Source organism: Peromyscus californicus, unplaced genomic scaffold, assembly GCF_007827085.1.
Source record: "Peromyscus californicus insignis strain IS unplaced genomic scaffold, ASM782708v3 Scaffold_4__1_contigs__length_199733344, whole genome shotgun sequence".
Classification (NCBI taxonomy): Eukaryota; Metazoa; Chordata; class Mammalia; order Rodentia; family Cricetidae; genus Peromyscus; species Peromyscus californicus.
In genome coordinates, this window is record NW_026294562.1 from 93,400,635 (window position 1) to 93,422,860 (window position 22,226).

At 43.8% G+C, this 22,226-nt stretch overlaps 2 protein-coding genes and 1 long non-coding RNA gene across 10 annotated transcripts in view; 1 reads left to right on the forward strand and 2 right to left on the reverse strand.

Moving 5' to 3' along the window:
• Sbf2 (SET binding factor 2) overlaps window positions 1–21,302 on the forward strand; it is a 359,732-nt gene extending 338,430 nt beyond the window's left edge. For all 8 annotated transcript variants that reach the window (XM_052713085.1, XM_052713088.1, XM_052713089.1 and 5 more), the window contains 8 exons: window positions 6,386–6,512; window positions 10,163–10,290; window positions 11,838–12,071; window positions 13,169–13,273; window positions 14,937–15,130; window positions 15,661–15,748; window positions 19,058–19,189; window positions 19,823–21,302. In XM_052713085.1, the coding sequence (XP_052569045.1) occupies window positions 6,386–6,512; window positions 10,163–10,290; window positions 11,838–12,071; window positions 13,169–13,273; window positions 14,937–15,130; window positions 15,661–15,748; window positions 19,058–19,189; window positions 19,823–19,921 (1,107 nt within the window). In that variant the 3' untranslated portion in view covers window positions 19,922–21,302. The remainder of the gene's footprint in view (window positions 1–6,385; window positions 6,513–10,162; window positions 10,291–11,837; window positions 12,072–13,168; window positions 13,274–14,936; window positions 15,131–15,660; window positions 15,749–19,057; window positions 19,190–19,822) is intronic.
• On the reverse strand, window positions 2,237–14,923 carry LOC128094625 (uncharacterized). Its single transcript, XR_008213019.1, has 3 exons — window positions 14,217–14,923; window positions 7,678–8,038; window positions 2,237–2,972 (listed from the first exon to the last, which is right to left on the reverse strand). It is a non-coding gene; the product is annotated as an uncharacterized LOC128094625 (long non-coding RNA).
• Window positions 8,045–10,152, reverse strand: LOC128094624 (dynein light chain roadblock-type 1-like). The gene has a single exon (XM_052713093.1). It carries the CDS (start codon window positions 9,819–9,821, stop codon window positions 9,483–9,485), a length of 339 nt encoding a protein of 112 aa, XP_052569053.1. The 5' UTR covers window positions 9,822–10,152; the 3' UTR covers window positions 8,045–9,482.
• Window positions 21,303–22,226: the final 924 nt, after the last annotated feature.

Sequence of the window (22,226 nt, forward strand, 5' to 3'; positions counted from 1 at the left end):
AGCAAAAGGCAGTTCATGGACGTATGCCCAGCTGTGTCTATTAGTACTAACAAAGTTACAAAGAAAACAGATGAAGCACCATTCTTAAATTAGAAATTCCTCATCATATAAAAAGACATTGTTTATGCCAGTATATCCAGGTGTCGGATGAAGTGTAGATGCTAGGTCACTGTTTCATAATAGCAACATCTGCAGATTTTTTTTACTTCTAAAAGTAATTGGCCTAACTGAAGTGATATCATGACAGGATGCTTCCCTTTCCTTGAAATAACTGAGCCAAATCTTTCAAAAGGAAAATATATCCAAAACATAAAAATGAAATTTTTTACCTAAAATTTATTTTTAAAACACAATACCAGGACCAGCAAAATGGCTCAGAGGTTAAAGGTGCTTCCTACCAAGCCTGAGAACCTGAGTTTAGTACCAAGAACCCATATGGTAAGAGAGCACCCACTTCTATACATTGTCCTCTGTTCACCACACAGAAACACTGGCACATGAGCCCACCAAAAATGACCTCAGACAATTGAAAGTCTTTATTCCAGCTAGCTGGAACTACACTCAAATATTCAGGACCGAAGTGTAGCCATGAGCATTTAGAACAAGGGGTTTTTATAAGGCAAAAAACACATCCTGCTATCTCACTCAGCAGCTACAGGGGTGTGTTTTATGCAAGCAAGCAGTTTAACAGAAGCTAAAATGAGCAGTTAGCTGGAAGGGGAGGTTTGCACAAGCAGGAAATTTAACAGAAACTAGGGTAAGTTAGCTGGGGTATCTTGACCTTAGATCCCTAGAACAAAGTTGGGTAATTTTCCATGGGAGTCTCCATCAAGGAGATCAAATTCTAATTAAACCTAAAATGGCCTCAGCAAGAATACAAGATGGAGGAAACTCTGAACTGTCCTTCCCTGTCATACCTGCACAAATACACTAACTATATTTTTTAATAATTATTAAATTTTAAAACATAGTACCAAAGGGGAAAATGTGTATAATATGAATGAAAATGTGAAGTACAAGAAATGATCCTTTTAGTTTCAGTATTGAATAATCCTGAGCATGTCCTAGAACCTTTTCATTATGTCCCACTTTGAGAACCTAACAGTGCTGACTGTGCCTTCAAAGTTTATTTACATTGTGAATTGGCTCACTCTGACCTGATGTGGTGGTGTTCCTCCTCACAGTTACTATATGCGAACACAGTGAAGGTCCTAACCCAAATGCAAAACCTATTTTGCCTGTTTAAGACAGGTTTCTTCCTTGTGACTTCACATGGGATCAGTCCAGTTGCCCCCAGACATTGGTTACTCTAAAATTCAGCCATGTATATTGGTAAAATAGCTGTAACTGATGGCTGCATGGTAGATTCAAGAATGTTGCCTGCTTCCTACTCAACTGAAAACTGGCAAACTTCACATAAAACAAATGGTTTTAAAACAAAGCAATTTTCCATTGTCTTTTAATATCATGAGTTTTAAAGCCATATATGAAGAGCTAGCATAGTACAAAATACACTGTTAGTCCTTCCTGAATCTTACTTTGTGAGGTCACAAGTTATTGTCAGCTACTTATTTGTCATTAGTGTGTCTTAGTCATACCCATAGGTCTCACATAGTCCACTGCACACTTCTAGTTTAGTATCTCTTAACACCTGAGAGCAGAATCCAGGTTTGTTGCAGCATATTTTCAAGGTGCTGATATTACCTATGATTTGACTTATAGAATTTTTTATGGGTCTTTTTAAGTTTTACAAAGAACCTAATGGCATGTGGACAAAAAAAATAACTATAAATTTATATTTTTCTAAATTCCATCTCAGATTCAATTCTTACTTATATAAGTGAAGCTGCCAGGTTTTACTCCAAGTGGAAAATAAAACTAAAATGCCTACAGTTAAGTCCTTTAACTCTGTACTTTGAATCTTTAGCAATGTAAATACAAGATTATTGTTTAAAGGGTATTTAGATGATACCTGAGAGAAACCTACAAGATTCAGTAGAATTAGTTTACTGACTGACTTGCCTATCATTCTAAACACTACATACAAAATGAAATTGTTGGATGCATACTTGCCCTATGCCCTGAAAATCATATGATCAATGATAAAAAATATTCATGAAGCCCAAAAATGTTCTTTGAGATCAGTAAAACTGATGAACCCCTAGCTAGACTGACCACAGGGAAAAGAAGACAGGAGATTAATTGATTGCCATATTAGAAATAAACATTACCACAGTTCATCTTCGACTCATCATTTCATTCTCAGCAGTTCACAAGAAAGACGAAAGCTTCAGTCTACACACACACTTGTAGCATACCTCTTCATAGCAACTTTATGTACAGTAGCCAAAATCATGGAAAAGCTCCATGTCTACCAACAGGGAGTAAGGTGTGGCACGTTAATACAGTGGAATACTATCTGTAATAAAAGAAGCATGAACGGATAACTAATCAGCATGGATCAATTACAGACAATTGTGCTTAGTGACATAAGGCAGACAGATCCCATCTGTATAAATAAGTGAAATGGGCACTTCTGTCCTTAGAAAGCTCTGCTACCCATAGCTTCATTCATATGACAAGGAGCAAACCAATGGTTTTTTGGGGAGTTTTCCAGATTCTGTTCCTAAGCATATTAAATATCAGAATAGTTAGGAAAGAGTTCACACATGTGTGAAGCAGGTGGGTTCTAAAGAAAATAGTCATTAACAGAAGCATTAAAATGTCCTTCAAACGTCTTTGTGGACTGGATCCTTAGTAGAGGCCTGAATCTTTCTTCCTCTGGAAATGGTGAGCCTGGACTGGCCTGTGACTGGTGAAGGTTTATTCCCATGTTTGCTGGAGTAGTTTGTCTTTGTAGCCTACCCCATCTGAGCATACTGCAGTCTCTGCCTCCTCAAGACTTTCAGATGGTAGAGTCAGGTTCCATCCTCATCTTGTGCTGGAGTCCACCTCTAACCTGTTGAAAGGTTCTTGGAGGGAGGAGAGAGGAATGAGGAAGTATTAGGTAGAAATATAGACGGAGACAACAAGAAAAACAGACACAGTATAGCTTTGGGAGGGCCCTGGGTCAGTAGTTGCCTCAACTTTATTCATGATAGGCTTTTTATACATCAGCAAGGGGCGGGGCAAAGACCTCCCCACTTTCAAGGTCGAGGCATAAAGTATCAATAAGTGTAGACCCTTTAAAATACCTGGTAACCAAACCCTTGGCCAAATCATTCCATTATGCAGCCCTGCTGGGCAAAACAAGTAAGACCTTACTAGGGAGCCTCTGTGGGCCCCCACAGTCTTGCTTAGTCTCCTTCACTGTCTGGCTGTCCTACCCTATACGTCACTAGCTCTCAGTGTGTGTACTGGTTTTAAACCAGAAGCTTGAACTAGAAAACTACATGGCATCAAAGGACAGGTCAGGGAGGAAACCTGAAGTCTGAACGCTGCTTGAGAAGGACTAGGAGGGCTGGTTGTGGGAATGTTGCTCAGTGGTGCAGTGCTTGCCTGTTATCTGCAGGCCCTGGATTCGGTCCCCAGCACCACCAGAAGAGGAAAAAGGGCCAAGCGTGGTGGCACACACCTTTAGTCCCACACTTGAGAGCCAGAGGCAGGTGGATCTCTGAGTTTGAGGCCAGCCTGCTTTATATGGTGACTAGGACAGCCAGAGTTGCAAAGTGAGACCCTGTCTCTTTAACGCCCCCCCCCCCACCAAAAATTGCAAACATTTGAATGATAATTGCTGTATTAGGACATAGTTGGCAAACACTTAACAAAGCAAGAGGGGGAAATGTTTTTGTAATTTATTTTTCATTACAGAAATGGAAGAAAGTATTACTAAATCTAATATCACTTAGATTAACTTTTTTTTAAAGACAAGGTCTCACTATGTAGCCCTGGCTAACCTGGAACTCCCAAGAGATCCATCTGCCTCTGTCTCTTAAGTGCTGGGATTAAAGGTGTGCACCAACACAACAGGCCAGAGAAACTTATTTTCATGTCCAGAGATAATGCTATAAAATAATGTTGTTAGTCTCACTTGAGTTTTATTTCATTATAACTATAAACTGTCCAACTATTCTTAGTCTTTCTAATTAGTTGTTCTTATACTATAGTCACAGGAAATGCATGGGGTCTAGTTCCTTTATTTTACTAAGGAGAAAAACTCATACTTACTACAAGTGCTTACAGTTCTAAAAGGCTAGGAGCCACACTCCCTATTATTCAGAACATGTCGAGGAAGAGGCACCACAGTGTACAGGCCTACTATGTATGCTTTAGATACTTTTAATGTACCTTCTATTTATTTAATATTACTTAATAAAGTAAACATTTAGTTCAATCAAAAAGACAGTAAGAGAGAGAGAGAGAGAGGAGAGAACTTATAACAGAAAACTAGGGGTATAACGGATGATAAACTTTTTAAAATTTTATTTTTAATAGGTGGGGGGTTTTGGTAGCTTCATAAATACTGCATCTACATCACTCCCACCCCTCCAACTCCTCCCTTGTCTCTCCCTCCCAAGTTCATGAGCTCTTCGATTATTGTCACATATATACACGTGTGTGTGTGTATCTTACTGTGTCCGTTTAGCTTTGCTTATGTGTCCACATGGCCAGGGTTGACCCCTTGGGATAGACAGCCTATGTGGGAGCTCACCCTGGAGGAAATGGACTCTTGCCCTCTTAGCAGCCATTGTCACCTGTAGCACTTCATCTAGGTGTTGAACTGTGTGGAATTTCCCATGGTAGTGCCCTGTCAGCTGGGGGTGTCCTGCTGGTCTTGTTCAGACAACCATATTGAGAGTGTCGTTCGTGTCTAGAGGACACTATCTAACGTCAGGTATCCCAGGCCTCTGGCTCTTACACTCTCTGCAGCCTCCATTCCTCCAGTGTCCCTGAGCCTGAGGTATAGGAGTTACCTTGAAGATGTGTCATTGGAGGTTAGACACCCCGTAGTCACTTAGTCCCTGTAATAGTCTTCATCTGTTGCAAAAAGAAGCTAGTTTGATGAGCGGTTAAAGCTACACTTACTTGTGGGTATACGGATAAATTTTGAAGAAAGAGTTTGAAATTATACTGGTTTGGGAAACTGGCAGTAATCGGTTCTCCTCTTGAGTCTTTGACCTCTCCAGACACAAGTAGTTGCTAGATTTAAAATCTAGATCATGACTTAAAATTCCCATTGGTTTATTAGGAGCAGTCAACATATTGCACACACACCTGCTTACTTCAGCTAACCAAGTCTGTCTATCCAAATTAAACATGAGGAGAAAGGCTGTATTTATTGTGTGTACATGCATGCATGAGTGTATCCAGGTGTGCTCACCATGCGAGTGCATGTGGGGGATAGAGAGTGACATCACAGTATCATCCTCAATGGCTCCTCTACCTTATTTTGTTAGCCATTTAGACAGGATCTCACCAAACCTGGAAGCACCCTCTTGTCTAGGCTTGATAGCTACTAAACCCTAGGGAGTCCCCTGTCCTTACCCATCCCCAGTGCTGGGCTTACAACATGCACTGCCGCTCCCGGCTTTTTATGTGGGTGCTAGGGATCTGAACTCAGTTGTGCCATCTCTCCAGCCCTAAAAGCTGACCTTCGGGCAGGCTACCTGTAATACTCGTTAGAAACAGCTTTTAGCAAATACGGTTGTGACTGAAACTTATCTTGACCAGGCAAAGTTCTGTAGCTGCTCTTAAGACTGAGCAGCACTACCCAGGCAGTGATGGCTCACCCCTTTAATCCCAGCACTTGGGAGGCAGAAGCAAGCAGATTTCCAAGTTCAAGGCCAGCCTGGTCTACAGTGTGAGTTCCAGGACAGCCAGGATATACAGAGAGACCCTGCCTGGGTGGGTGGGTGGATGGGACTGCCTGGAAAACTAGGGCATGTCACAAGTCATCAGCCTGCTTTCAGCCATATGAGATGGCTCCACAGAGGCTGTCTAAAATATGCTGTAAACAGTCAAACAATCAAGTCTTGCCCTGCATTTCCCCCTCCCTCAATCATCCATATTCCTTTGTCTAGGACCTTGCTGATGAATTGACAAAAATAAGGCGACAAGTGGGTCTGGTGGCTCAGCATATTGGCAGCTAAGACAGGAGGAGCCCAGCAGGTTCAGGCCCAGCTCCCCAGCCCCCACCCCCATGCTAAATAATGAATTCCAGACCAGATTGGGCTGCTGTGTTAAATTCCTGTCTCAAAACACCAAGAAAAAAAAAATGTTAAAAGACACACATTCCTCCCCTTTCCTTTAGCATCTGAAGGGATTTTTCTTCTAGACTGTGTCTCCTGTAAGCAAGGCTGACATTGAACTCCATCATATTTCAGGTAAGTGTTCTATGGCATGCCTTTTACTTTTCTGTTGACCTTACTCTCTATGTGTGTTTCAGGTTCACAACCAGTATCCAGCTGAGTTTGAGTTCAATCTCTATTACCTGAAGTTCTTGGCTTTCCACTATGTGTCTAATCGCTTTAAAACATTTCTTCTGGACTCAGACTATGAAAGATTGGAGCATGGTATGTATTTATATGCCCCTGTTTATCTTTGTTAGTTTTGCATGTTTTCAGTGAAAACGTCAATAATGTAACTGATCCTAAATAAGATTGGAGTGTAGAGTGACCCAAGGAACTGCCCAGTTCCAGGGCAATGTGCTCTCTCAGCCATTAGTTACAGCAAAGTGCTCATTCTTGTCCTGCCTGTGTAAAGTTAAAAATGCTCACTCTTTGACACCTACAAGTGCTACCACTATGTAGGAGACATGTTTAATTCATAGTATTTTCATTCATGTCCACTCTGATAGAAAGGGACCTGTCCACGGTAGTAGTTTGGTTGGCAGTTCATGCAAAAGTCTCCAAACCAAACAGATACCAAAGTGAAGTTCTAGCACTACCAGTTACCAGCTGTACTTTGTGGGGACAGTGATGGGTACAGTAGGACTGTAGTGACCACAGGAAGAAGCAGTGGGCAATTTCTCGGCATAGTTGTTAGCATGTAATAAGCACTGGAGAAATTGTAGACATCACTACCATTATCACAGTTTCTAATAGATTCTGAAAAAACATGAAAACATTTGGGGGGGGTTGTTGTTAGGAAAACAGGGAAATATGCACAACAAATTATTGTTAGGATAATTCAAAAAAAAAAAAGTCGGCACTTGTTCCAGGTGGCTTGATTGGAAGAGTGCTTGCCTAGTATGTACAGAGCCCTGGATACCATCACCTGCATCACATAAACCGAGCATGGTGCTACATGCCTGTAATTCTAGCACTCAGGAGGTGGGGAATTAAAGTAAAACCAAGTCAGTATTCTCAATTACATCATATGTCACAGAGTATTTAGAAAGAGGACCCTTCACAACTAAAGCTTTTTCAGTGATGTCCATTTAAAAATCTGAAATCAAGTGCTACTTCCAAGTCATGTTGTTAAACTGTCTGCTGTGATATTTCACTGTGGGTGAAGGAAAGAATACTGGCCAGACCTTTTCCATTCTGTTTGTTCTTCAGACCTTTGTCATACCTCATATCACAATCAGAAACAGTACCTTAAGTAGAGCTGGTGACAGCTGCCTGTGTCTGTTCTTCAGCCAACTGAGTATGACAGGGTCATTCTGTGTTATTACTAAAAGGTACATTATATGCATATGTAGCTGTCAGAGAAATACAAAGCTGGCCAGCAAATTACCTTCACTCCAGGTGGGTGTGGCCAAAGCCCGAGGTTCCTGCTGTGCCAGATGATGACCCTAGTTAGAGAAACACCAGAATCTGGTGCAACACTTCTCAGATTGACTAGAATTATCTGGGGACATCTAGGCAGCACCTCCAGCCACTTGAATCAGAACTTGAGGGTGGGGCCTAGGCAGCCAGAACTTTTTAAAGCTCCCAGGTGATTCTACCATGTTGCCAAGGTTAAGTGCTTCATTGATCCAGTAGGGATAGCATCAAACTAAGTCAGAAAGTATGACAATGGGTGAACAGTTTCATCCCTCAGCCTCAGTTTCCTCAGGCTTCCTCCTCTGGCCAAGGCTTTCGGTCCCATCTATGATCTAAAAGATTAAATAAAAAGATTTAAAGGAATCAGGTAAGAGAATATTTTACTAAACCTGTTGACAGAGTGAAATTATTTTCATCCTGTGTCTTCCACATTTTTCATAAACCACCTAGAATGTCATTACCAAAGGGCCTATCCAAACCCCTTTCTGGACCCAAGGGGTACTCACCATCTAGCCTGGTTTAATTTATATGCCAGTCCAGTCTGGGTTGCCTAATTGGAATCTGTCCCTGCTGGGCAGACTGTGGGAACTATCCTCTACCTGCCAAGGTCAATAATTAAAAGGACTCTCAACCACTGCTGATGGACTTCAGTCATAACTGTCAAGGTTTCATCAGAAACTCTCCACTGGAAGAGTATATTACTGCTTTAGAATTGGACTTTAATAGGACTTGATGATAGTGTCTGATGGTGCAAGTATTTTTTTAAATGTTTAAATTTAAATTGTTCCCTGTGTATGTACATGTTACTCTAAGACAGTCATCTGGATAGAAAAGTCCGTTGTCCATGGTTCCAATCACTGGGTAGCACCAGATGGAAAAGTGTGTCCTAAGACACAGAGGGCTACCTCTTGTACCTTCCCTCATTCTCCTGTCTAAAGTCTATCACAGCCTCCAGGGTGCTTCTTCCCTAGTGAAGCTGTGAGAGAGAAGGAAGAAAAACACAGAAAGGAAACAGTTATTCTTGGGGCCTGTGGGTTACAGGACTTTGTACAGCCTTGGGCCTGAGGCAGTCTCTTGTGGGAAAAAGTTAACTTTTAACAGGATCACTTCATACAAAACAAAGTAGCAGTGCCTTTCCAGGACTTGCTCTTGCCTCACCCTAGCGTATTCAAACCCCCAACTCCATTAAGAACACAGAATACACAGCCAGGCATGGTGGTCCATAGGGAGGCAGAGGCAAGTGAATCTGAGTTCAAGGCCAGCCTGATCTACAGAGTGAGTTCCAGGACAGCCAGGGCTACACAAAGAAACCCTGGGGGATGGGGGGGAGTTGGTATCAGAATCTAAGTTCATGTAATCACTCAAGGAAACAGAACACAACCTCTGTCATTCAGAGTTTCTGTGACTATCATTTATAGTACAAGTAAACTTTTAACCAAGAATATGCTTTCAATTGCTTCATAATAAACAAGTTTTGTTTTTTTATTTTGAAGTTATTTTTAGTTAAAGAAAAAAACAGGCTTTCCAAGGGTGACAAAGTGAACTGAAGGTCAGAAGGAAGCTGTGTGTGGGCTTATCATAAGCCTGGAAATGAGAACTGACTGGGTCACCAGAGACACTCTTTGTTGGGGTGGGCAGAGCTACGATTGATCAATGGCATGGTCTATGTGGGCTCTCGGGCAACCACCCTGTGCCCACTGACAGGATTAACACTATTATTCTGGGGGACGTTAAATTAAGGAATGAAACAGGAAGCCAAGACAGTGGCTTATTCGGTTATTCAGTTGGATTCTGAATCACAATCAGGAAATAGTCTTTATCTGGTGCAACCATAATTTCATTTTTCTTGGAGTGAATTCGAAGGAAGGTTAGATCATTCTGGGGGTCAGTTTCACGCACAGTGCTCCGTGCCTTCAAGATGAAGTTGTGCAGGAGGTCGGCGTATTGTGTAGTAGTGGCATTGTCCATGGTGCTCTTGATGGGAATGCCTTCTGTGTTCACCACGATGATTCCCTGCATCCTTTCTGGCTCTGAAGTCTCTTGAGTGTTTCCTCCACCTCTGCCTTCTCGGACCGATCCGGCAGCTCCGAGTCCGCGACGCTCAGCGAGTTCCATAATAAACAAGTTTTTTAAAGAAGCATAAAATTACATTTTCAACTGAGCTGCATCAGTTAATAAGTCCATTTTCTCTTAAGAAATGTGTAGCCTGTCTCCTTTGTGGCTATACATCAGAAGCAGGACATGAGTGGGACAGCCCTGCCAAGACCCTATCCCACATTTTCTGAAGGCTTGACCTGCTTGTCCCTGTTTCTGTTGGCAGTTAGCTTTTGAGATTTCTGCTCATTTGCTGCTGATTTCAGAGACTTAAGTATTTCACTTTTCCTCTTCTATGTGATTCGTACTTTTAGACAAAATTTCAAATTCTTTCCATTTTGATGGTTTTTTTTTAATTACAGGAACTTTATTTGATGATAAAGGTGACAAGCATGCCAAGAAAGGAGTTTGTATTTGGGAGTGCATTGACAAGATGCACAAGCGGAGCCCCATCTTCTTCAATTACTTATATTCATCAGTGGAAACAGAGGTAGAGTGAAGTCACCTGGGTCTTATTGTCTGAAGGCTTTGTAGAAAAGTTTCTCTTCATTTCAGTATACGTAAACATTGGTGAGGTTTCAAACAAAAGGTATTTAAAAGTTTAAGATGGCATGTGGGGAGGGGGAAAAAAAAGATGGCATAGGGTTGGGTTGGGTTGTAATGGAAATGGAGACTATTCACTAAATGCTTGATGCAAATACTGGGAGCTAGTCTCCAAAACTTAGAAGAGGTAATGTCAGTACAATCAAAACAAAGCAGTTTTACCTCTGTAGAAGTAAAGGTATGCCACCACGCCAGGCCACAGCTGACAAATCTTCAATGCTTTAGTGTATAGTAAACCTGAGGAAGGGCCTCGGGACGCACTGACATTTATGGCAGATACGTCATATTTATGCCAGAGGATGGGGCAGCAAGGCTTGGTCATGTCATCTGCATGACCTAGGCTTGCAACAGGCAGGTTTGACTGCCTGACGCGCTGCGAACTCAGATCTTAACAGCTAAACCCTGTCTCCAGCCCATAATTTCATCTTTTAAGTTACTCCTGGGGCTCAGCGTGGTGGTACATGCCTCTAGTCATATCACTTGAGTGATAGAAGCAGGAGAATCACAAGTTTGAGGCCAGCCAGGACTGCATAGCAAGACAGTCTCATAAACATCAATAAAAGTACTAGATGGGAATGGTTTTTTTTTTTTAAAGATTTATTTATTTATTATGTATACAGCATGTATCCCTGCAGGCCAGAAGAGGGCACCAGATCTCATTACAGATGGTTGTGAGCCACCATGTGGGTGCTGGGAATTGAACTCAGGACCTCTGGAAGAGCAGACAGTGCTCTTAACCTCTGAGCCATCTCTCCAGCCCCCAAGGGAATGGTTTTATACCATACGTAAATCAGATACTTGGGGGCTGGGCAGGTTTGATAAGCAGAACTTCAGTACTTAGGGGATACAGAGGTCCCTGCCCTGGGCCATGCATTATAACTCTGACCTTTCTCTGGTGAGACCTCCACCAAGAAACCAAATGCTCACTTTTAGGTGGACTCTCCTCATCTAATCTTTGCTCTGGGTACTCTACATCCCTGGTCTGAACCCAAGCCACTCACCAGTCTACTTGTCCAAGTCCCAAGGCCCAGAGGAACCAAGTAGCTGCCTGACATGGAATGAGCAGAGTTTGGCTTTGTGGCCTAGGGTATACACAAATGTTCATGCGAGGTCAGGGTGGGAGGAGGAGGTGGTTAAACCAAGACCTGTGAGCTGGGGACCCATCTCCCCCTGTGTCACTACTTCATAGTTTAGAATTATGAGGAACCCAAGAGCACTTTATTTGAATCTGACCTTCCAAATCATTAGGAAGTTACATTTGTTGGAGAAGGAGGGTAAACATTTTTTTATTTAATGTTCTCTTGATGTAGAAGTTTGAAATATTTAGGTGAATTTTATAAACTTGCTCTACACCCTACAAATGTAGGGGGCTGGCCTGGCAGTAAGCACTTCAGGGTTGAGAGAAAATTACATTTCAGAATTCTCTTTGAACAGGCCCTGAAGCCTAATGTAAATGTCTCCAGTCTCAAGAAGTGGGATTACTACACAGAGGAGACTCTGTCTGCAGGTCCTTCATACGACTGGATGATGCTGACCCCCAAGCATTTTCCCTCTGAGGAATCGGATATAGCTGGAGGAGTTGGGCCCCAGAGTCAAAGGAGAACAGTGTGGCCGTGCTATGATGACATCAGCTGCAGCCAGCCAGATGCCCTCACCAGACTTTTCAGTGTAAGTCCGCAATGTGTAGACATGCCCACAGGCACCAGGCCCCAAGAGAACAGCTTAGCCTGCCTTGCATACTTCTGTCTATAATGGCTCCCTTACTTTGGGCTGTGTCTTAGTTAACACTCTGAATCTGAAGAATCCAGCCTTGATTCTGTGCAGCAGTGGGCACCACACTTACCGATTGGCAAAGATACCCATAAAAGTGGCTTTGCATGCCGGGCAGCGGTGGTGCACGCCTTTAATCCCTTTAAGCACTCGGGAGGCAGAGCCAGGCAGATCTCTGTGAGTTCGAGGCCAGCCTGAACTACAGAGTGAGATCCAGGACAGGCACCAAAGCTACACAGAAACCCTGTCTCAAAAGATGGGAAAAAAAATGCTACAAGGAAGCAGCTGAGAAAACAGAGCAGTTTCCCTTCTGATGGCTTCCCAGCAGCGTTGCCTGCCTAGGCTGTTGGAATTAGGCCTAGGCAATGGCTTTTGTGGGTGCTTTACTTCCCTTTGTTAGAAATATGGGTAGCTGATGGCCTGGTGGGACACCTTCTACAAGACAGATTCTGGAGTGAGCCATCCTGGCAATAGCCACTGGGACAGCTTTGGGTTCTGATGTGGGTCAGACAGTTGATAAAGAGTCCCCTCTGTTTCCAAGCCAGGAAGACTGTGCTGTGCTGCAGTGATGGCTGTCTCAGCACCTGTCAGAGGGAATCATTTTCATGAACATCCCTTAGTTCATTCTTTGCACATCTGGTTTGAGTCACCAAAGTTGAGGGCTTCTCTGTCAAGAAAAAACTTAACTGCCTCAGCCATTAGGGTTGGGACATAGGCCCACGGTAGGCCTTTCGCTTTGGTCATCAGATTTCCCATGAGCTGTCCAAGAGTGAAGAAGGTGTCTGAGACACACACTCCATGGCTTATTATTTAAGTCAGTCTGTTTTTTTAAAAAAAAAAAATCCCTGCTGAGTCCTAATAAATCATCAAATCCAGCTCTGCTCTAGCCATGCTGCTCATCTGGGCCCAGGACAGAGGAAACCTGTGTCTCCAGGCACACTCTACCTTTTGTAAAATATTCATCTGTCAAAACTGTCCTTCTCATTTCTTTGCAGGAAATTGAAAAATTGGAGCATAAATTGAACCAAACTCCTGAGAAATGGCACCAGCTATGGGATAAAGTAACCACGGACCTTAAGGAGGAGCCAAGAACAGACCATGTGAGTTGGCAAAGCCCCCTGAGCTTTGGAAAGTGCTAGGTCAGATGGAGCCCACAGCCCATGACCCAGAGAAAATGGTAGAGAAGGGTCATGCCCTGAGGGTTCAATGCAGAACGTTCCAGATGACCAAATGCTTCCTGAATGTCTCGCTCCCCACAGTGACATAATGCACATGTCTCAGGCACTGAGTCCAGAGGAAATTACGGGTTCTCTATCTCGGTGCCACTGTGGTCTCTGTTGGCCTTCCACAAAACACAGGGAATGCCAAGCCCTGTTTGCTCCAGAGAAACAAGCAAAGAGAAATATTCTAAGATGACAACCTAAGCTACTTTCTGTTTCCCAAACTTCCTTTTCTGTTTGCTTCCTCTTTCTCGTCCCCCAGTTCCTATTCCTGTTATTAGAAACAGTTATCAAGCATATGATATGTCCAGGGGACTGAGCCCTATGCAGTCCACAGTGAGCACGGTTTGTACCTCATGACAAGGAGGAATGCAGAGAAGTCTCACAGCTACTGACTGGCAGGGCCACCACTCACAGCCACAGCAGACTGACTCCCAGCCCAGCACAGGGAAGCGAGGTTGCATGAGTGTTCTGAAGAACATTTCAGGGAAGAGAGACAAGACCAGTGGCCTGAGAAGAAGGCCCTTGATGAAAGGGCCTCTGGGCTCCATCTTACCTTCACGTGGCTGTGCAGGAACTATTGCCACTTGGACATAAAGCATCATCATCCACCTGTAGCTTGAGTTTTCCTGCCTGGCCCACAGTCAGGACAAATCTCTCTCACCTGCCAGTCCCACAGACGCTCAGACCCGACCAAGTAAACACAGAGACTTATATTGGTTACAAACTGTATGGCCGTGGCAGGCTTCTTGTTAACTGTTCTTACAGCTTAAATTAATCCATTTCCATTCATCTATACCTTGCTACGTGGCTTGTGGCTTACCGGTACTTTACATCTTCCTTGTCCTGATGGCGGCTGGCAGTGTCTCCCTCACCCAGCTTCCTGTTCTCTCAATTCTCCTCTCTGTTAGTCCCGCCTATACTTCCTGCCTGGCCACTGACCAATCAGTGATTTATTCATTGACCAATCAGCAACACATGTGACATACAGACCATCCCACAGCATCCACCTGTGGCCTTTTACCCCAGAAAAATAAAGTTGTTTCTAGATTTTTTTAATGATATACATCCTACTTTCATTTTTAAAGTAACAGTACACAGGTTACCAAGAGATGAAAATTACCCACAATGTATAACCTAGAAATAAGAGATTTATTGTATGTGATATTTGAAAGCCTGCCTTCTTGTTGGCATACATGCTATTTGTCTGCATGGTTTTGGTTGTTGTCTGGAGCTCCATTGCAAAGGAATAACAGGGTTTTTTTTGTTTTTTTTTTTTTTTGGTTTTTTCGAGACAGGGTTTCTCTGTGTAGCTTTGCGCCTTTCCTGGGACTCACTTGGTTTATTTTTTTTTTAACCAGTCCCCAAATAATGGGTATTAGGTTGTTTCTAGTTTTCATTAAAAGAACAAAACAGGATAAATGTTTGACATGTGTTCGCTCACTAGTCAGTTTTCACCCTGAGATACATTTGTATAAATGAAATTATCAGCCAATCCCTAAGCCTCTGGGAAACTGTCCTAGCCCTGTTCTGTCTTTCTCAGTCCCAAAGACACTCATCGGGGTCCCCAGGACTTGTATCTACCAACGTGCCTTCTTATCAGAAGAGGCCTGTGCTGCACCCACTGGACCACAGCACTGGCGAGGATCAGAATGCCACCATCGCCCCGTCCAATGGCGTAGAGCACAGGGCAGCTACGCTTTACAGCCAGTACACATCCAAGAACGATGAGAACAGGTGACATTGCTGTGTCCTGACAGGGCCTCAGCCAGCCCTGGGCAAATAACCTGTCAGACTTGAGATGGATTTGCTTTCATTCTGTGGGTTTTTGTTTTTCTTAAATGCTTTGTTTAGATGGTTCTTGTGGGGGAGGTCAATATTTGAGAGAATGTGTGTCAGACAATACCTTTTCAGTGGCACACATCAGAAATCCCACTCATCCTGGCAAAAGAAAAAGGAGTTTACTCATATAAACTAGGATGCCAAAGACATGCTATAGTGTCTCACAGCATCTTCAGACTTCTCTTTCCAGCTGTTGCTCCTTGGTGTTTCAGCACTCCTAGCATAGCGGAAAGCATGGAAACCAAGAATTTGTAGATACACAGGGGAGTGTGGTCGTCCCAGCAGGAGTCAGTCTCTCCCCAAAGGGCTAGGGACAGAACTCCTGGGAGAGCTCATTAGGGAGACAGAAACCTGACAAACAGAAGGCAGTCTGTTCGATTCTGTAATGAAGTCAGAATAAACTGTCTTGTTGCCCTTCCTTCTAGATCCTTTGAAGGAACGCTGTACAAGAGAGGAGCTTTGCTGAAGGGTTGGAAACCCCGTTGGTTTGTTTTAGATGTAACGAAACACCAGGTAAGACCTGAAAAAACTACTCCTGTCTAGGCTCATCGCAAGCCCTGCTTATGTATTTCTCACACACAGCATGGTCACCTAGGGCTTCACCTTTGTAGATGGTGGCTCTTCCAAGGCCCAAAATGTCCCTGGCAGTAATTGTTGGGAGGAAATTTTAAAGTAGCCTCTACCCAGAGCCCAGCATGTTCAGAACACTAGCACTCTTAATGCATAAATGTCTCCTCTCTTTTTCTTCTTAAATTTAATTTTTTTTTAATTTGGAACTGGAAAAATATTTTCTCTGTAGAAAATAGTAAAAATGATAACATTTCCTAATAAGCCTTTTTAAGCCAAATAATAGCTGAATTATAATCAATATAAATATTGATTAGATTCTGAGATACAGAAGAAACCTATCTTCATCTGTTCAGAGAACTTTTAGTTAAGTTATATAAGTGAGATTCCTATTCATCTTCCCCTTTACTGTTTGATTACAGCAGACATTTTTCTATAGGCTAATCCATAATCTAAAAAGATTTTAGCCTCCCCTCCAGAAAGTACAGCCAGCATATCCTTTCATCAGCTTGATACAGTACAAATTCTTATCCTAATAGTGAAATGTTTCACTAAAGCATGCCCAGTTATTGGGCAAAACAAAATCTTATTATAAGCCAGAGTCATCCTAGGGTCCTCCCTGCTAGGTAGCCTTCCTGGATCTGTGGGTTGCAGTCTGGTTATCCTTTGCTTTACATCTAGTATCCACTTATGAGCGAACACATACAGTGTTTGTCCTTCTGAGTCTGGGTTATATCACTCAGGATGATATTTTCTAGTTCCATCCATTTTCCTACAAATTTCATGATGTCATTGTTCTTCTCTGCTGAGTAGTACTCCATTGTGTATATGTACCACATTTTCTTAATCCATTCTTGAGTTGATGGGCATCTAGGTTGTTTCCAGGTTCTGGCTATTACAAATAATGCTGCTATGAACATAGTTGAGCATGTATCTTTGTGGTGTGATTGAGCATTCCTTGGGTATATGCCCAAGAGTGGTATGGCTGGGTCTTGAGGTAGATCGATTCCCAATTTTCTGAGAAACCGCCATACTGATTTCCAGAGTGGTTATACAAGTTTGCACTCCCACCAACAGTGGAGGAGTGTTCCCCTTACTCCACATCCTCTCCAACACAAGTTGTCTTCAGTGTTTTTGATCATAGCCATTCTGACAGGTGTAAGGTGGTATCTCAGAGTTGTTTTGATTTGCATTTCCCTGATGACTAAGGTAAATGTCTCCTTTACCATTCAGGTCTGGAAGCATCTGGGAGCATTAGCCTGTTGCATGCACATATGAGCTAGGTGCCGCCTTCCCTCCCAGGGTACAGCTGTCCATCTTTGCTGCAGAAAACATCCAGTTATGACAGATTTATCCACCATTTTTTGCACCCCACCTCACTGTACTGGTTATTTAGCAAGGAAGTGCTATTCTTCAAAGATGGGAGCATTGGGAGTGGAGGTGCACACCCAGCCCTGGGATTCACAGCAGGCTAGATTAGACCTTCACTCAGAACTCCTTGGCATGCTTTACTCTTTGTCCTCACTGCTACAGGTTAGACTTCAGCTCTTTGCTCCTGTAATCTCAAGGGACTCTTATCCAAACCTTCTGCCCCAAACACCCTTCATTTGCAAGAGAAGTGAAACCTTTGTTTCAGGCCGACTTGGCTGTGGTCAAAATGCAGAGTATATCAGGAAGGACCTAAAACAGTGGTTCTTAACCTTCCTGATGCTGCACCCTTTAATACAGTTCCTCACGTTATGGTGACCTCCACCATAAAATTATTTTTGTTGCTACTTGAGAACTATTTTTTTGCTACTGTTACGGATCGTAATGTAAGTGTCTGCTACGCAACCCCCAAGGAGGTCACAAGTCACAGGTTGAGAGCGGCTGCTGCTGTAGTCTGTGCCCTGACAGCACTCCCGTAGGACAGCATCAAGAGGATCCTTCCAGAGCAAGACTGGTGTGGGGCCACCTTCTCCTCTGGTTCAGGGGCTTTGTTGGTTTGTTTGTTTGTTGACCCTTAAGAATATTGAGATTTTCAAACACACAAATAGAAGCCCTTTTAGAGCTGTACTTTAAAACAGCAGTGTCCTTGAAATCATAGACCCTTCACTGTGTAGAAAAGTTCCGTTGAACCACTAAATATAACATAGGAAAAAATCATGATTTTCCTATAATTTAAAATTATATCAAATGATACTTGTATTCCTACCATCTTCTGGATTTCTTTAGCATGGAAGATATCTAGTTTTTCCATTTAGTCCTGCTCATGCCATGCCTGGGGTGGGGGTGCGTCAAGAGCCACAGGAATGGAAATGCCAATCACAGTCCTGCTGTGCACACTGGAAGGAAGCAGAGCTAGGCCAAGAAGGCTCTCACCAGCAAGCTCTTCAGCTTTTAAAATACTTCATTTCTTCTTATTCCAAAGGAATACATGGTTATTGTGCCAAATTTAAACAGCTCATAAAGCTCTAACAGCCACAGAGCCGGCAGCTCGGAGTTGTCTGTGATGTCCTTCGGCACCATTTATACTGCCTGTCTGCTGCTTGCCAGCTGACTGCATTTCAAAGCCTTCCTTGTCCTGTGCCCATCTCATGGCCATGCTGTCACTTCGAGAGCCAGTGTTCAGTGCTGAGCTCACAAAGGCAGCACCCATGGAGGTCACAGCATTTCCTGTTCCTGTGGGGAAGCAGAGGAGAGAGAGAGATGGTTCCAGACACCAACATTCATCCTAGCCGACATCACTTAATTGTTTCTAATAAGTTTTGTTCCCAGTAACAGCATATGGGAGTCTCAGTGTCTTGCTGGACATTGCCAGCCACTGTAGTATTTCTCAGACTAAGAGTGGACTCTCAGTAACTTCATTTGTCAGACAAGGCTGGGAAGATTCCAGATGTTTGTAGCTCAGTGGTGTTTCTCCTGTGCCTTGCTGGTTGCAATCCTTTGGTCATTTTCAGGTAGGTGATTTATCAGTGTCTAGGAATTTGTTGTTTTGTTATTGTTTTTTCAAGAGCGTTTCTCTGTATGTAGCCCTGGCTGTCCTGGATCTCGCTCTGTAGACCTGGCTGGCCTTGAACTCACAGAGATCCGCCTGCCCCTGCTCCGAGTGCTGGGATTAGAGGCATGTGTAAGAGACAGCCAGTGTTGTTAATGCTAGGGTATTATTCCATGCAGAGTTAGCACGGAAAAGCAAGGTGCAGAGGAAAGTGATCAGACACAGTGTGGAAAGCCATGTCGTTTCCCTTCTCAGCCCGTCTGTCTCTCTGGTCCTAGCTCCGATACTATGACTCGGGAGAAGATACGAGCTGTAAAGGCCACATTGATCTGGCTGAAGTAGAAACAGTCATGCCTGCCAGCCCCAGCATGGGAGCCCCAAAGTCTACGAGTGACAAGGCTTTCTTTGATGTAAGTCCATCTTTCCTGTTCTCCTGCATGCCTCTCAGCGCCTCCCAACATTACAGGTCCTCAGAGGAGTTGGTAGTCACTCGAGATGGGGGTTTTACGGCTTTGGGTGAGTGGCAGACTAACCCATGACTTTCCTTTTCACACTGCCCAGAGCCTGTCTCATCCTCTGCCTTACTATAGCGCTGTCACTCACTCAGTCACTTTGGAGTGAGGAGAGGAAAGTTAGGCAGAGTGAACACGAGGAAAGCTGACATCTTCCTGGAGTTGCCTTTGAGGAAGGAGATGGGGGAGGGCCTCAGGGCTTCTCTCCTACCCAGCACCAGAGCGAACGGCAAGAGGGCTCTGGGGGAACTATCCACTCCTTTTTTCAGTTGAACAGCATCCTAGCCTGTCAGGGATGGAGAATGTGTCCTCCCCCTTGATGACACTGGCTGCATCCTAAGGATTAGTTAGTTAGGGACTAGCTAGTCATCTGTTTTTGCATGACCCTTAGAATACCCCACAGCCCACCTCACGGTGACAGATGATGTTAGAACAGGCAGTTATGTCTGGCCAAGATGGAACTAGTTGCCACTCACCCAGAGCCACAAACAGCCTGCTTTATATTTGCTCCTCTGTCATTCGGTTCTGTAGCTCAAGACCAGCAAGCGTGTCTATAACTTCTGTGCCCAGGATGGACAGAGTGCCCAGCAATGGATGGACAGGATCCAGAGCTGCATCTCTGATGCCTGATGTGGCCCATGATTGGCCAAGCACAAGAGCTAGAGGAACTCATCTGCCAGACAGGAGTGGACAATGGTCACCCAGGGCCTGAGGTCCTGCTTACCCTGTCCCCCCTTGAAACAGTTCCTTGTCACACAGGGCTGGGGAGGAGCCCAGGCCCCCTCACAGCATTGTTTCAATTGGATTTAAGTGGCTGGGGATCAGAGAAGGCTCCCAAACTTGCTGCCATCATCTCCTAGGCAAGATAGCTACTACCTGAGTCCTCATAAAGGTCCTTTTTGTTCTCCATGGCCATAATTTCCTTCGAGAACTTTTGACAAAAATCCATACCCTCTAAAGGTCATCATATGTCCTGCATATGTTTCCCATCCGACACACCTACTTTTATGCCTGACCTTTGAGATGCTCGGTTCTCTGGTGCTGCCAAAAGGTGCTTTCATGGACCCTGCCCTGCCAGGGAGCTCCACAGCAGGAGACATGACTGCAGTGGCAGGCAAAGGGAGTGACAGGATTCCGACGGGAAAAGCAACAGTGGTGGGGTAAGACCGGAGCCAGTGCAGGGAAACACTGCTGCAAACCGCTGGTCTCTGGGGACACAGTGCGCTGTCCCGTCCCTCCTGGTCCTTGACCGCTTTCTGTGAAGTAACAAGCACACCGGCATTGAACTCCTAACCGAGGAACGAGTTGGAGACGCGGCCAGCTGCTCGCCAGCACACGCCCGGGACAAAGGCAGATAGCACTGCTCCTGAGAACTGGCTTCCCCTGTCTCAGTTACAGTAACCCTGTTTCTCCAGCCCAGAACTCAAGGATGCTGTTCACCTCCATGAACCCGAGCAGCCGCTGGGCCCCTGGTGGCCGGATTGATGTGTTTTGACATGTTAATATGTTAAATACCAAACTAATATTTCAAAATATGTATATATGATTTCTATATCCTGATTTTTCAGATAACCTGCTTATAATTTAATATAAAAATAACTAAACTGATTCATAAGATTTTAGTAATAAAAGATTGTTCCCTTTTTAAAGAATAAAAACTACTTTGTAGATTAAAAATAATCAAATTTTCAAATTAAAAATTATCAACACACTAGAAAATAGAACTGTATTAATATATAAGAAATTGGGAAATAAAAATGAAGGAATTTTTATCATATTCATTTTATAAATTTGCCACCTGTGAAAATGGTTTTTGCACATTATTTGTATTTTTCTTTGTATATGAAATAACTTTTTGTACTTTGTAAAATATGGAGCCCATTGTACCTTCAGCTCTTTGAGACTGTGCCCACTACTGCTTTTGTAACTGGACTCTCTTAACTTTCATGAAGGCATTATGAGCCTTAAGTTCACTAACCACCCAGAATTAAATTTATTTCTTAAGAAAAGATGTCTCTTGTGTACTGTGAAATCAAGCTCATTCTGCACTGTCCAGTACTCAGGAGCAACATGGAACAGAGGACCATCAAAACCGTGACCCATTTGGGCCTTGGAAGCAAGAGAGATACTAGACTCCAGCCACAAGCTTCTGGGTCCTGGACACTGTTCTGCAGCAGTTAGAGGAGCCTGGGACCATCCTCTCTGCTTCCCAGTAAGCTATGCTAGTGGCCATGCTCCTGCCTCTTTGGAGCCACAGTTCACCACCTATGGTGTATGGCACATTATAAAGATCACAGGCAGAAGTCATTAAAGTCCTGATGGGTCACAGGCTTTTCTAGGTTAAGGAATTGGTTTCAATTCTAAATGACACTCTGGTTAAATCTCCGGAGTTTACCTTACATTGCCGAAAAGAATGCCGGTTCTTATCTCAGCCTCAGCAGGTCAAGAGTGCTCCAGGACCTTCAGAGACCTGAGCAAGCAGTGCTAGTCCCTCCTTGAGCCTCCAGGTACATATGACCCAGCCAAGGGGTCTCAGGCCTCCTCAGTGACCAGCCTAGGACCTGCCATAATGCCCTACTGTGTCCCTGAAATTCAGGAGGGAAACTGGAACCAGGAGCTGAGCAGGTTCGATACTCACAGTCAGTATTGAGACACCCTCCATAGCTGCAGTCAAACTAAAGGGGGAGGACAGACAAGCCAAGGCTATAGCACATCCCAGCTGTGGCTCTGGGAGATGCAGCCATTGGGTCTTGCTAGCATAGATCTCATTGTAGCCAAGTCATCCATCCTCTCAAGTCCTACCCACTGCTTCTACTCCAGAACCAGGGCTTCTACTGCTAACAGCTAGCTCCCTCTGTGAAAACAGACATTTTAGTTATTCTGTCGTGATTTAAAGAGTTATTGAATAATACCATCATAGGATAAAAACGTCAAA